This window comes from Myodes glareolus, chromosome 9, assembly GCF_982192425.1.
Source record: "Myodes glareolus chromosome 9, mMyoGla1.1, whole genome shotgun sequence".
Lineage (NCBI taxonomy): Eukaryota > Metazoa > Chordata > Mammalia > Rodentia > Cricetidae > Myodes > Myodes glareolus.
Window position 1 is genome coordinate 16,505,177 of NC_142034.1, and position 16,546 is coordinate 16,521,722.

The 16,546-nt window shown below is 41.6% G+C and overlaps 1 protein-coding gene across 1 annotated transcript in view; it reads right to left on the reverse strand.

Moving 5' to 3' along the window:
* Map3k3 (mitogen-activated protein kinase kinase kinase 3) overlaps window positions 1-16,546 on the reverse strand; it is an 84,328-nt gene that overhangs the window by 15,710 nt on the left and 52,072 nt on the right. Inside the window, exon 6 of the mRNA XM_085695943.2 lies at window positions 15,047-15,167. Coding sequence (XP_085552069.1) covers window positions 15,047-15,167 — 121 coding nt within the window. The remainder of the gene's footprint in view (window positions 1-15,046; window positions 15,168-16,546) is intronic.

The window sequence follows — 16,546 nt, forward strand, 5'->3', positions numbered from 1 at the left end:
AACAAAGACAAAAAAAAAAGCCCACCAGGGCTAAGACTGTAGCTCAGTGGAGTAACACTTGCCTAGCATAGCATATGGAAGCCTAGCACTACACATTGCAAAACAAACAACAAAAACTCAAACTAATAAAACAGAACAATTATAACAAAATACTGTAATAACATTACTAGTATTACTACTCTTTGGTGCCATCAGGTCAAAAAGGGGTTACTTGAATGCAAATACTAGCAATATAATCCAATCTGATAATTGGGATAGTCATTAAGTGACAAATGGGCCAGCTGCAAATATATCATGGATATATAGGATAAAAGCATATTTCAGGTAGAATGGTGTAAGATTTTATCATGATACTTGAGAGTAAAGCACATTTTAAAACTTATTGCTGGGCCTGGAGAGACAGCTCAGCAGTTCAAGGTCCAGACTGCTCTTGTAAAGCATCAGAACTGGATTCCCAGCATCCATGTTGGGTAGCTCACAATTGTCTATAACCCCAACACCAAGGGAATCTGACACTTCTGGCCTCAGCTGGCATCGGCACACACACATACATATCCACACCCAGATCCACACATATATATGCATAATTAAATATAATAAATCTTTAAAAATTAAATTAAAAAACAAAAAAAAAATCCAAGCCAGGTAGTGGTGGCACACCTTTAATTCCAGCATTTGGGAGACAGAGACAGGTGGATCTGAGTTTGAGGCCAGTCTGGGCTACAGAGCAAGTTCCAGGATAGCCATGGCCACACAGATAAACCATGTCTTAAACAAACAAAACAAAACAAACAACAACTAAAAAACAACTCCCCAAAACCAAAAACTCAGGCCAAGTGTGGTATTTTACCTCTTGAATCCCAGGCAAATCTCTTTTGAGTAGCAAATTTCAGGTCAGTCAAGGCTACATAGTAAGACCCCATCTCAAAAAAAAAAATTAAATAAAAAAAAATAAAATAAAGCTCACTGTGTGTGGCAGTTAGGATAAAAGTAGCTACCATAGGTTCATGTATTTGAGGGCTTGGTCTCCAGTTGATGGAGCTGTTTTGGGAAGGACAGGTGGGCCCTGGTTTCAGGTTTCAATGAAGGTACGTTCTGAAACCTTTGAGGTTTTAAAACATGGGCCTAGGTGGGCAGTGGTGGTGCATGCCTTTAATCCCAGCACTGGGAAGGCAGAGGCAGGTGGATCTCTGTGAGGTCAAGGCCAGCCTGGTCTACAGAGTCAGTTTCAGGACAGGCTCCAAAGCTACAGAGAAACCCTGTCCTGAAAAACAAAACAAAAACCAAACCAAAAAAGCTGGGCCTAGTGTCTCTCCCTCTGCCTGTGCTTATGGATCAGATGTAAGCTCCCACCAACTGCTCCAATGTCATGCCTGCCTGCCACCATGCTCCCTACCATGATGGCAATTCACAGCAATAGAAAAGTAATCAAGACACTGTATTTTTGATTTCTTCTTTCTCTCTCTCTCTCTTTGTATTTTTTGAAACAAGGTCTCATTATGTGGTCCAGGCTGTTCTGGACTATGTAGACCTGCCTGGCCTTAAACTAAGAGATCTGTCTTCCTCCTCCTCCCAAATCCAAATTCTGGGATTAAAGGTGTATACCCCATTTAATTTCATTTATTATTTTTTGACTGTGCCAGATGTGGAGGAACATGCCTGTTGTTTTGCTACTCTAGAGGCTGAGGTAGGAGTATCTTGTGAGTTTAGTGAAGCCAGCCTGGGCATAAGTCTAAATTAAAAAAAGAAAGAAAGAGAAAGATATATATATATATATATAGATAGAGAGAGAGAGAGAGAGAGAGAGAGAGAGAGAGAGAAGGGAAGGGAGGGAGGAAGGAAGGGAAAGGGGAGGGGAGGAAAGAAAGAAAGAAAAGAAAAGAAAAGAAAAGAAAAGAAAAGAAAAGAAAAGAGCCAGACCTGATGGTACATGCCCATAATCCTTACATCTGGGAAGCAGAGGCAGGAAAATCTGCTACACGGGAGTTCAGGGCCAACGTGGGATATAAGAGATCATGAACAAAACAAACACTAAATTCTGAACAGTTGATTGGTGGTAACTGAAACTGAAAAAAACTATAACCAAGAGGTCCTTGTGCATTAGTTTGTCAGTTTAGTCCTCTGGAGCTTTGGGCCCCAACAACATTTTGAAACTGATCCAGGAAGAGCTAACTGGATATACCTGTACATATGACTCTGGGGCTCTGTTCTTTCAACCAGTACCTACTCTATCTGTATCAGATGAGAAGACACTGAGCTAGGCATAGTGGCACATATCTATAATCCCAGTACTCAGGTGGTTGGGGCAATACCAGCTTCAGTGAAGACATTATGGCCACTGAAAAAAGACTATGTCTCTCACTGCCACTTACTCTCACAATTCCTGACTTACAGTTATGAATACATTATGTTGCCCTTAAGTAGAAGTTTCCTTTTTGGCCGGGTGATGGTGGCGCACACCTTTAATCTCAGCACTCGGGAGGTAGAGGCAGGTGGATCTCTATGAGTTTGAGGCCAGCCTGGTCTACAAGAGCTAGTTCCAAAGCAACAGAGAAACCCTGTCTCGGGAAAATAAAAAAAAAAAAAGAAAAGAAAAGAAAAAGAGAGAAAGAGAGAAAGAAAGAGAAAGAAAATAAAAGTTTTCTTTTTGTTGGGCATTCACAGTAATTGCATCATTTGATTCCAACAATTGGCAGAACACTTTTGGCAAACATTCTCTGGGTAACTCTGAGGTACTCTGCAAGGTATATTTACATTATTACTTCAGGAAAAAAAACCACAATATTTAGAAGGTTCAAGAAAATACTAACAGGGCCAGTGAGATAGCTCAGCAGGTAAAGATACTTGCTACTAGGCCTCACAACGTGAGTTCAATCCTCAGGACCTACATAGTCTAAAGAGAGAACTGACTCTAACAAGCTGTCCTCTAGCCTTCATATGTGCTCCTTTAGCCCTTATTTGGGGGGACATATTTATCCCGCCATGAAGAAAGCCAGAAACATAACAACCCTTTCCTCTCTTATACTCTCTACCTCTCCCCTACAACCCAGAAATCCCCAGACACCAGAAACGGCAACGTGCCACCCCATCACAAACTACTTCCCAGTCTAGTTCAGGACCATGGCACTAGGTTTTCTGGGCTAGAACTCTGCAGGCAAGGTGTTCCATGGAATTGCTAAGAAAGCAAACAAGTCTCGCAGCTGGAGATGGAGAAGAACTTGATTCATTCTACTCTAGAAGATGTGACCACTCAATGCCAGCATCCCTCTTCCCTGAAAGAAACTAGTTTCAGAAGGAAAATGTAAAATACATACTGTTTTGTTGTGGTGGTTTTGGTTTTTGTTTTTCAAGACAGGGATTCTCTGTGTAGCAGCATTGGTTGACCTAGAACTCATTATGTAAACCAGGCTGGTTTACAGCCAGCCTCAAACCCACAGACATCCACCTATCTCTGCCTCCCAAGTGCTGGGATTTAAAGGTGTGTGCCACCACTGCCCAGCTTGGATACATACTGTTTTAACTTCGTATATAGCTCACTCAGCCTGGGCTCCAGGACAGACAGATGGTAAGTACATTTATAGTGCAAGGGATGCTGAAAAGTCTGGCTCAGGTACTTCTAATACTCTGAGAGACTATACTGAACGTAAACATGGGTCTCAACAAAACTTTCTGAGCCAGGGAGTCTCTTCCTAAAGAAAAAGTGACCAACAAACGAAAGAAAAATGCTTGACACCCCCCTCAAAAATAAAAAAAGGTACAATAGGTTAGTCCTTGAAAATGCTGGGGCTTTTGTGTTTTGAGATAGGGTTTCACTATATGATTCTGGCTGGCCTGAAAGACCACAGTAGCCTTGAACTCACAGAGATCTACTTGCTTTTGCTTCTTGAATGCTAGGATTAAAGGCATATGGGGGAAAATGGGATTTTTGTTTATTTGAGATAGGACTATATACAGCAGGCTAGACTTGAACTCATTCTCCTTCTTCCATCTCCTGACAGGTATGGCAGTAGTCTCATACTTGGGGCTTGAAAGATGGCTTCTAAGGAGTTTAAAGTATTCTCAGCATTAAGAGACTCAGTTCTTCATTCTTTCAAATAAAGTTAATTGCTCCAACATATGACTCATTCAGATGTGCTGAAGACATCTGATAAATTTACTGCCAAGAACACTTCCAATTGATTCATGGAGGCATCAATCCAAGGACACAGTCTCAGATGAGAATACTGACATAAAGCTATGAAATAGTCCTGAAAACAGGCAAATAATTTTGTGGATTTCATGCCTCAACATCTCATTCACAGAGGGAAAGCTACATTTCTGAAGTAAGTCGGCTCCTGAGCCATGATACTGAAATGACCTCAATAGCCTGCAGGAGACAGTCTTTCCAGGTATTTAAAGCCTTATAAGAAACTGAAGCTGCTCTTAGTATAAATTTAGGGATATTTTTGTGAACTCACAGAATAATAAAATCAGCTAAGATGACCCCTGCCTCTCTCTTGTGTGTCTGAACCTAGGAATCAGCTTTTCTCAACTCTCTCACTGGTTCCATAATCTAGAATTTTTCATTGACTCTCTTCTCCCTGAAACAAGTTAGAGAAGTTCTTTTCTAGCATTTTAACCCAAGATGCTCTGGAATAAGCCTAGAGCAAATTTTTAAAAATGTCTTTTATAGTCAGGCATGGTGGCGCACGCCTTTAATTCCAGCACTTGGGAGGCAGAGGCAGGCAGTTCGAGGCCAGCCTGGTTCACAGAGCAATTTCCAGAGCAGCTAGGACTGTCACACAGAGAAACCCTGTCTCGAAAAACAGCCTCCCACCCGAAAAAAAGGCTCTTATAAGGGATTAGTTAGAAATAAAAATTCTTTCTTCTCGATGATATTTGACACTGTTTAAACCATTCCCTCTATTACCAGCTCACGGAATTCTCCCCTGCTTTTATAGTTGGGATGAAACTAGCACATATGAGGCCACTGCTGCAGACACAGGAGGGCCTAGGGGAAAGAGCAAAGGTTTTCTGGACTTTTATTTCCAGCCAGAGACTTTCACTTTTTCCAATCCACACTGTGGCCTACAGAAAGCCAGCCTTGTTATCTGATGGGCGACATGCCAGGGGCTATTGTGCACAAGCCCACTGCCTGGAGCAGGAAAGGGAAGTCTCCCCAGACCAATGACTATCAGAGGAAGCAAATGGAAACACCAGGAGGTGGCATAACTGTTCCAGGGTATTTTCAGTTTTGTTTTTATCTTCATTTCAAAAATTGAGAGCCAATGAGAGGCACATCAGCAGCTGAGAACAAGTGAGGGAAGGAGCTGTACAGGCCATAATGATGCTGAACTACAAGACTTGATGATCACATAATTACTAACAATGACCAGGAGTGAGCTAGAAGGCACAAAGCTCTACTATTAAAGCACAAGTGACTCCTTAGGTCTTAGAGGGCAATGGTGAGAGGATAAGGGGGAGGGGGCTCCCATGGGGCATCCTTTCCTGATACTCCAGGCTGACTATGCTGTTCTAGTCACATCAAGGGGCCCAGGCCAGTATCAAAGGAGAGTCTATCTGCAGCTTCCCCTGAAGGCATTCTAAGTGGAAAGAGAAGACCAGAGCTGTTAAAATCCCTCCACATTATGTTACTCTGCTAGCTTCTTTAACCCAAAGAAGCCAAGCAGAAATAAACTGTTCCCAGAGCATGGGTGATTCTTTTGCTTATACTCTGACTTAAGGCTAAAATGCAGTCTTCTTTTCTCAGAGAACCCTCATGAGGAAGCTGAAGGAGGCAGGAAGTTGCCTCCACAGGGATTTCTAGGGCTTTGGGTCAGTGTTAATGTGTAGGTCACTGCAAGTACAAAGAGATATTTCTAAATCTTTTTCTCTTAGGGGACAGATGAGATAGGAGAGTAATCAAATCTTTTGTTCTTCTTCAATAGAAAATTGTAAGCGACATTTCCTGACCTGCCTACAAGGGACAAGACTGCAAAACTACTTCTCAATCTTGTTTTCCCACAGACACTGACAACAACCTACACTTCAATTCTGAAGTAGCTACCACCACTATACACATTATAATCTTATCTAGAAATGCAAAGGAATCTACTACGAGAAGCAAAGAACCTCTGGAATGAAGGAAGACGACCATTTTATTTTCTCAGTGTATATATGAGTGTTTGCTTGAACGTACGTCTGTGCACTACGTGCATGTAGTGCCCACACAGGCCAGAAAAGGGCATCAGATACCCCAGGGACTAGAGTAACAAGTAGTTGTGAGACACAGTGTGGGTGCTGGGAATTGAACCAAGGTCCTCTGATTCTATTCTCAGCTCCAAATAAACCAGGCATGGTAGTGCATGCCTGTAATCCCAGGAGTAGGGAGGGGAAAGAAGGATCAAAAGTTCAAGATCATCCTTAGGTACATAATGAGTTTGTGGCTAGCCTGGGACACATGAGACCCTGTGTCTGTCCTGTTTCTCTTTCTTTCATACACGTACATACTACCTCACATGTATAACCCCTGGAAAACAACTGTATGCTTGTGATGAGTTCCACGTTTTAGGGTGATGGTAATAATAATCTTGTCGGGCGGTGGTGGCGCACACCATTAATCCCAATACTCGGGAGGCAGAGGCAGGCGGATCTCTGTGAGTTTGAAGCCAGTCTTGTCTACAGAGCAAAAGCAAGTTCCAGGACACGCTCCAAACTAAAGCTAAAGAGAAACCCTGGCTCCAAAAACCAAAAGAACAGTCTTGCCCTCACAGAAGACCTAAAAGGAACTTAAGAACACCCCTGATTCTTCACAGCATATTGTGAAAACCACTAAAGTGCCATGCTCTATCAGTGTTATCTCTGAATGTCTCAGATCTACTTGTTCCTTGTCTCTCTCACTGCTCCCAGACTAATCCAAGCATCTGCCTTCTTTCACTTATATGGTTTCCTGGATCCAAACTAGCCCTTCCAGTCTGTCCTTCACACTTCAGCCAGAACAGTCTTTGACAATGCAAATCTGAATGTCATTCTACCTTTTCATCATTACTTAAAAACCTAATGACCTTTCATTGCTTTCAACAAAGATTAAAATAAATCTTTATTACTATCCATAGGGCTCTTCTTCCTCTTTAGGCGAGGCCTGCTCTCCTTGCTCCTGTCTTAGCACTCCAGACATCATCTCTGAATCCGACAGTGCACCTTTCTCTAGCCCTTAGTCTCAACAAACGTGACATCTCCTGTCCAAAGCACTTGCCCTCAAATCTCTGCACAGCTTTCATATGTACTTTAGGTGGTAGCCTAAGGTTTCCTGACCCCAAGATCAGGTCCTACTCTTCACTTGCATATTCATGCAACACCACACAACTTTTGAACCACAGTTTGTAACTATATACTGATCACATTATGACAAACAAACATTATATATATATATATATATATATACACACACACACACACACACACACACACACACACACACACACACAAGGTCCACAGCACAAAGTCCATGACTTTTTTGTATCCAAGCTTCTGGCCCATAACTGATTTTTTGGTAATGAATGAACAAAGATAGAGTTTGGTGGGAAAGATAATATGATTAGCATTCTAATGGAGATAAGCATAAGGCAAAAAAATTTTCTGTGACTTCCCACCAACTACCAAAAAAAACAAAATATTCCTATGTATAGTCAAGGGTTCTTAGAAAGTGGCCTTGGGATACTTTCTTGGCCTTCTCTTTGCCTCTTCTTTCTTTGGTTTTTCGAGACAAGGTTTCTCTGTAGCTTTGTTGCCTGTCCTGGAACTAGCTCTTGTATACCAGGCTGGCCTCAAACTCAGAGAGATCCGCCTGCCTCTGCCTTCCAAAAGCTGGGATTAAAGGCGTGCGCTCTTTGCCTCTTCTAAATATGTCAGCCTACCGGGACCTGAAAGATGAACATTCTCCAAAGCTCATCCTTTCAAGTCTGCCTATGGAAATCTTCCAGAATCTTGAGAGCCCAGCTCCTCCACAGAATGTACTTTCCATGTTACTCTAGTAGAAATTAATTTCCATTAGGCCAGGCATGAAAGAAGCTGGATATGGTAGTGTATGCTTATAATCCCAGCACTTAGAAGGTACAAACAGGGGGATCAGTTGCTTAAGGCTAGCTTCTACAAGTCTAAGAGCAACTTGGGCTATATTAGACTTTTCTTCCTTTTTCTTCAAGACAGGGTTTCTTTATGTAGCTTTGGTCACTCTGTAGACCAAGCTGGTCTCAAACTCATAGAGATCCACCTGCTTTTGTCTCCTGAGTGCTGAGATTAAAAGCATGTGGAACTGTGTTTTTATTTTTTACCCTATTTTATTTTATGCTCACTGGTATTTTACCTGCATGTGTGTCTGTGTGGGGGTGTCAGATCTCCTGTAACTGGAGTTATAGACAGGTGTGAAATGTCACGTGGATGCCAGGAATTGAACTGGTTAAGAGCCACTGAGCCATCTTTCCAATCCTTTTTACTTTTTAAAACCCAAGTTCCCCCTTCCCGGGTTCCACTTCTTCCATACCATATCTATAGTTTCTCAAACATACACAGTATATTTTGGAGCCCACCATGTTCTTTTGTTTGGTTAGTTGTTTTTTTTATGTATTTTATATATGAGTGTTCTATCTGTATGTATGCCTGCACGCAAGAAGAGGGTATTAAACCCCATTACAGATGGTTGTGAGCTGCCATATGGTTGCTGGAAATTGAACTCAGGACCTCTGGAACAGCAGCCAGTGCTCTTAAGTGCTAAGCTATCTCTCCAGTCCCCATGTTCTTTTGTGATGATGCCTAGTAGGTGTTCTTTCCTATGTCTGGAATGCTAGTCTTAAATCTTCCTGTGTGCTTCAGTTCTGATGTTCCTGTTGCTGTTTCTCTTCTAGGCAGAATCTGTTTCTATAACCCTTGACCTTTCATGGGCTCCACTGTTTCGTTCATTCCAGGCCAACATGGTGCTCATGGAATAAAAGAAGTCAGAACCTAGGTATGCTGAGATATAGGTGTCCATTTTCCAGATAAACAGAAACTATACAAAAATTCTATCTCTTAACATGTCTAGTCAAGGAAGTGATTTTCACATATGGCTTCCTACAACACAGAAAAGGACCTTAATGGTCCAGCAGTTAGCCCTTGCTCCACCCAGGAATCACAGGTTTGCGCTTAGGGGACAGAAAATCCAATTCCTGCTCTGTATCAATCTTCATCAATTAAAAACATGAGGCTGCCCATCTTTCCTCTTCTATTTCTACAAAGACTTTGGGAGAGGTTTCTGCTTCTCTACTTTCTCCCTGATACATCTGAAACCCATCCACCACTCACTAACCCTTGTTCTATGGGAAAGAACAGGAGAAATAGGCAATTCCTATGTTGCCTACTTTGCCCAAGTTGGCTTCAAACTCACAATTTTCCTGTTTCAACCTTTGTGAGTGGCTGGCACATGCTGTCATGCCTGAAAGTGAGAACACCTTGGGCAGCGTGTAGACACCATTTCAGTCCTAACAGTATAAAGTTTCCAATCCTCAGAGGTCTGTTTACTCTTATTCAGATTTGGAATTTTATTAACTTTGTGAGCCTTTATTCATCCACAGTCTGAAATTTAGTAAATCATAACTTTGCTATTGTTATATGTTTCTTTATAGTTATTTTTCAGTCTTCATTTTTCTATCGTGCAATTGCTATCTTGAACATTCTCCATGTCTGCCTGTTTTATTACTTTCTCCAGCAATTTTCTTTTCTTTCTTTCTTTCTTTTTTTTTTTTTTGAGGGAAAGACTTATGTAGCATAGGCTGGCTTCAAACTTACTATGTAGTCAAGGTTAGCTTTGAACTCCTAATATCTATCCCCTAAAATTCTAGGATTAAAATTATACACCCCAACAACATTTCTTCTCCAACAACTTGGTTTGTGTTTAAGTACTGCTTTTATTTTCTTGATAAAATATCTTTATAAATATACTGAAAGCTATATTGTATTTCTACTTAAAGTACTATTCTAATTTTTTTTTTCGAGACAGGGTTTCTCTGTAACTATTTCTACCTTGGCTTTTTTTTTTCTTCAGTATGCTATATGTGAGTTCCTGTGTGTATGTGTATCATGTGCATGCCTAGTATCCTCAGAGGTCAGAAAGGGGCATTAGATCTCTGGGAAATAGTAATTGTAAACTGCTGTGTGGCTAATAGATCCTCTGCAAGAGCAGCAAGTACTCTTAACCACTGAGCTCTCTCTCAAATTAACAAGATCAGAAATGAAAAGGGGGACATAACAACAGACACTGAAGAAATTCAGAGAATCATTAGGTCTTACTACAAAAGCCTGTACGCCACAAAATTGGAAAATGTAAAAGAAAAGGCCATTTTTAAAGATAAATACCATATACCAAAATTAAATAAAGACCAGGTGAACAATTTAAATAGACCTATAAGTCATGAGGAAATAGAAGCTGTCAGCAAAAACCTCCCAACCAAAAAAAAGCCCAGGACCAGATGGTTTTAGTGCAGAATTCTACCAGAAGAGCTAACACCTATACTCCTTAATGTGTTCCACATAATAGAAACAAAAGAGTCATTGCCAAACTCTTTTTATGAAGCTACAGTTACCCTGATACCAAAGTCACACAAAGACTCAACCAAGAAAGAGAATTACAGATCAATCTCATTCATGAACATCAATGCAAAAATTCTCAATAAAATACTGGCAAACCGAACCCAAGAACACATCAAAAAAATCATCCATTATGATCAAGTAGGCTTCACCCCAGAGATGCAGGGCTGGTTCAACATATGAAAATCTATCAATGTAATCCATCATATAAATAAACTGAAAGAAAAAAACCATATGATCATTTCATTAGATACTGAAAATGCATTTGACAAAATTCAATACCCCTTTATGAAAAAGGTCTTGGAGAGATTAGGGATACAAGGATCATTTCTAAATATAATAAAAGCAATATACAGCAAGCCGACAACTAACATCAAATTAAATGGAGAGAAACTCAAAGCGATTCCACTAAAATCAGGAACAAGACAAGGCTGTCCACTCTCGTCATATTTCTTCAATATAGTGCTTGAAGTTCTAGCAATAACAATAAGACAACATAAGGAGATCGAGGGGATTCGAATTGGAAAGGAAGAAGTCAAACTTTATTTGCAGATGATATGATAGTGTACATAAATGACCCCAAAAACTCTACCAGAGAACTCCTACAGCTGATAAATACCTTCAGTGATGTGGCAGGATACAAGATCAATTTGTAGCCCGGGGTTGGAGAGATGGCTCAGTGATTAAAAGCACTGGCTGCTCTTCCAGAGGTTCTGAGTTCAATTCCCAGCAACCACATGATGGCTCACAACCATCTGTAATGAGATCTGGTGTCCTCTTCTGGCCTTCAGGTAGAACACTATATAATAAATAAATCTTAAAAAAAAAATCAGTAGCCCTCCTATACACAAAGGATAAAGAAGTGGAGAGGGAAACCAGAGAAACACCACCTTTCACGATAGCCACAAATAGCATAAAGTATCTTGGGGTAACACTAACCAAGGAAGTGAAAGATCTATTTGACAAGAACTTTAAGTCTTTAAAGAAAGAAATTGAAGAGGATATCAGAAAATGGAAGGATCTCCTATGCTCTTGGATTGGTAGGATCAACATAGTAAAAATGGCAATTCTACCAAAGGCAATCTATAGATTCAATGCAATCCCCATCAAAATCCCAACAAAATTCTTCACAGACCTTGAGAGAACAATTATCAACTTTATATGGAAAAACAAAAAACCCAGAATAGCCAAAACAATCCTATACAATAAAGGAACTTCTGGAGGCATTACCATCCCTGACATCAAACTCTATTACAGAGTCACAATAATGAAAACAGCTTGGTATTGGCCTAAAAACAGAGATGGTGACCAATGGAATCAAATTGAAGACCCGGATATTAATCCACAAACCTATGAACACCTGATTTTTGACAAAGTAGCTAAAATTATACAATGGAAGAAAGAAAGCATCTTTAACAAATGGTGCTGGCATAACTGGATGTCAACCTTCTGGGTTATGAAGGTTGAAGAAGAAGAATTTCATTCTTCTTGAAGAAGAATGAAAATAGATCCATTATCTATGACCATGCACAAAACTCAAGTCCAAATGGATTACAGACCTCAATATAAATCTGACCACACTGAACCTGATAGAAGAGAAAGTGGGAAGTAGCTTGCAATACATGGGCACAGGAGACCACTACATGCGTATAACCCCAGTAGCACAGACAATAAGAGCAACAATAAATAAATGGGATCTCCTGAAACTGAGAAGCTTCTGTAAAGCAAAGGACACAGTCATTAAGACAAAAAGGCAACCTACTGAATGGGAGAAGAGCTTCACCAACCCCACATCAGACAAAGGTCTGATCTCCAAAATATATAAAGAACTCAAGAAGGTAGACATTAAAATTCTAAATAACCCAATTAAAAAATGGGGTACTGAACTGAACAGAGAATTCTCAACAGAATTTCAAATGGCCAAAAGATACTTAACAACATGTTCAACTTCCTTAGCTATCAGGAAAATGCAAATCAAAACAACTTTGAGATACCATCTTACACCTATCAGAATGGCTAAAATCAAAAACACCAATGATAACCTATGCTGGAGAGGATGTGGAGTAAGGGGAACACTCATCCATTGCTGGTGGGAATGCAATCTTGTGCAACCACTTTGGAAATCAATGTGGCGGTTTCTCAGAAAATTGGGAGTCAACCTATCTCAGGATCCAGCAATACCACTCTTGGGAATATACCCAAGAGATGCCCAGTCATACTACAAAAGCATTTGTTCAACTATGTTCATAGCAACATTATTTGTAATAGCCAGAACCTGGAAACAACCGAGATGCCCCTCAATGGAAGAATGGATAAAGAAAGTGTGGCACATCTACACATTAGAATACTACTCAGTGGTAAAAAACAATGACATCTTGAATTTTGCATGCAAATGAATGGAAAAAGAAAACACTATCCTGAGTAAGATAACCCAGACCCAAAAATATGAATATGGTATGTACTTACTCATTAGTGGATTCTAGCCATAAACAAAGGACATTGAGCCTATAGTTCGCGATCCTAGAGAAGCTAAGTAATGAGGTGAACCCAAAGAAAAACATATATAGATCCTCCTGGAAATTGAAAGCAGACAAGATTGCCAGGCAAAAGTTGGGAGCATGGGGGTGGGAGTCGGGTGGGGGGATGGGGAGAGAGTGAGAGAGAAGGGAGAAGGGGAAGGTTGGGGAGAGCTTGGGGGAGTGGGATGGTTGAGATGGAGGAAGGACGGATATGGGAGCAGGGAAGACAATATCTTAATTAAGGGAGCCATTTTGGGGTCGGCAAGAGGCTTGGCTCTAGAGGGGTTCCCAGGTGTCCATGGGGATGTCCCCAGCTAGGACTCTGGGCAGTGGAGGAGAGGATGCCTGAACTGGCCTTGTCCCATTGTCAGACTGATGACTATCTTGAATATCACCATAGAACCTTTGTCCGGTGACAGATGGAGATGGAGACAGAGACCCTATCAGAGCACTGGACTGAGCTCCCAAGGTTCAGCAGAAGAGCAGAGGAGGGAGAATATGAGCAAGGAAGTCAGGACCACAAGGGGTTGGTTCACACACTGAGACAGTGTGCCTGAGCTAATGGGAGTTCACCAAATCCAGATGGACTGGGACTGAAGGAGCATGGGATCAAACTGGACCCTCTGAATGTGGCTGACAATTGGGGCAGACTGAGAAGCCAATGATAATGGCACTGGAATTTGTCTCTACTGCAGGTACTGGCTTTTTGGGACCCTATTCTATTTGGATGCATACCTTCCTAAGACTAGATGTAGGGGGGAGAGCCTTGGACTTCCCATTGAGCAGGGTGCCCTGCCCTCTCTTAGGACTGGAAGGGGGTGGGGAGAGGGTATGTGGGGGAGCAGAAGGCAAGTGGGAGGAGGGGAGGAAGTGGAAATTTTGAATGATATTATTTATAAAGTAATAAAAAATTTAGAAAAAATGCCTACATTAAGACAGGGTTGCAGGAGGCTGAAGAAATGGCTCAGTTCAAGTCTCATCACCCACATGGTGACTATCAATTATCTGTAATTCCTGTTCCAGGGTATCTGACATCCTCATACAGACACACATGCAGGCAAAACACCAATGCACAGTAATAGGAAAAAAAAAAAAAAGGAGCTACAGGAAGGCCTGTAGGGCATTTACTTAATCCGTGATATGGAAGAGCCCAGTCCATTGTGGGTGGTACTACCCCTGAGATGGTGGTCCCAAGTACCAAAAGAAAGCAGCACTCTTCTGTCGAGTCTTAATCAGCTCCTGCACCCGCCTCCTGCCCTGTTTGAATTCCTGTCTGCCCTGACTGCCTTCAATTATGAACTGTGATATGAAGCAGTAAGCAAGATAAACCCTTTCCTCCTCAGCTTTTAGCCATGGTGTTTCATCACAGCAATAGTAACCCTAACCAAGACAGACCCTGAGAAGTATCCGGAGGAACAATGTTATATAATGCACAAGTCTGATTTAGAATTCTTTCCTGAAGAGGCCTAGTAGCAACTACCTAACTTCTTTGTTACTCAATTGTAGATACTATGCTAAAGCTTCCAGGATAACTCAGTCGCCTTTCCAGGAGTTTCACTGGCTGGCATCTTATATGAAGCATGGGGTTTTTCAGGAATAAGAAAGAAATCTATGTACAAAACTGAAATGTGGACCCGACTCCTAATTCTACAGGGCCCTTGTAAGCCTTCAAAAATGACGTCTCGGGAGATCACTTTTGAAGGGATGTTTAAAAGAATTTAATCAGGCCATCACATTATTATATTCTAAGGTCTTCAAGGGTCAGGGTCTGAGACTAGTCATGTCCTCTCTTCCCCAAATAAAGGCATAGCGTGCTACTTTGCATAGTGATAATTAATGAATATTTGATGATTGTTGAGTAGTCGACTATTTTAAACGTGAGTACATTAAATATACTAGGACAGGGAAGAAAAGAGTAAAATACTCACTGACAGAGAGGTGCCTGCTTCTGGGCTCAGGAGCTTGGTAAATGGTATTTATATCCCCTGCAGACTGGGAAGGCTTGATCCGAACCTGCCTGGACACTCCAGAGTGGGGAGAGGAACTGGTCTGTAAGAGAGGAGAAAGTGTGAGCTAGATCTGTAAGTAATCAGATCTGTGAAGGATCTTTGTCTTTCCTTAGGACTCCTCACACTCTTCAGGTACCTTTTAGTACACAGACTGCCAGGCTTTTCACCAAACCCCAACCCTCAATCTTCTTGGCAAATCATTATTTCCTTGATGTATTTTTACAGCCTAAGTAATATATAAATACTAAATTCTGGTCTTCAATTCAATGGATGATGATCCAGATACAGAATAACAGGCATTTGTGTAATAATCTGCCAGACGAGAAAGAGCTCTAAATACCTTCTTAGAAATTTATCAAGAGGCTGAAGAGGTGACTCAGAAGTTGAGAGCATATGCTGCTCTTACAGAGGACCCAGGTTCAGCTCCCAGTAACTACATGGCAGCTCACAACTATGTAACTCCTGTTCCTTTCTGGCCTCCTCAGGGACCAGCGCATATATACATATATACAGGCAAAAAAACATTCACACATAAAATCTTTAAAAAATTATCTAGTGAACAGCAGGAAAGTCATCTATGTGAAGATATTTCACTGCCCTACAAAATTCTGGCTACTAAATATATATATTTCCTTTTTCGAGACAAGGTTTTATTGGGGGCCCAACTGGCCTTGAACTTGTGTTTTCCCTGTCTCAGATGCCTGGGTGCTGAGATTATAAGTACGTACTACCATGCCAGACTAAATATGTACTTTACAAAGCCACTCAGGGGATCATGTCAGTGTCCCAGGGCCTTGCTGCTACAAGGGCCATAATGAGTGGCCTGTAGTGTCCCCATTGGAGCCATGGTGACACTGGGCCAGAGTTGCTGCCAAGGTCTGTATCTGTGTCCATGTACCTGGTACAGTTGGGGTCTGTGATGATGTCCATGGTCCGTGTTGCCACAAAGAGTCATCTGAACCATGCATGTTGAAATTCAAGGGCCATGTGAAGCTGGTCACACCCTTCACTGGTCTTGGGATAGTTGGCTCTGCCCCTTACTGGACACAACAGTAGGAGAGCTGGTCCCAATGGCATGGGCCTAGGAGATGTAGTCCTAAGGGGGTAGTCCCAGTGGCCCAGACAGAACAGCTCAGCTACCACCCAAATGCACACATCCTAGACCTTGGTTGGCCCTCCCTAACATCTACCCCATCTATGATCTGCTGGAATACCCAAAGGGACTGGTCCTACAGAACGATAACTTCAGGATCCCCATGACTCAGGGCAACAGCAGGATATCTGAGGAGTTCCAGTGAGGGTCCAGTGATAATGGTGTGCCAGAGGACTTGAACTGAACCAATGACTTACTGCAATGAACATTTTGTGGATGGAACCAATTGGACAAAAGGGTATATTGCGTGACACACCACAGCACAC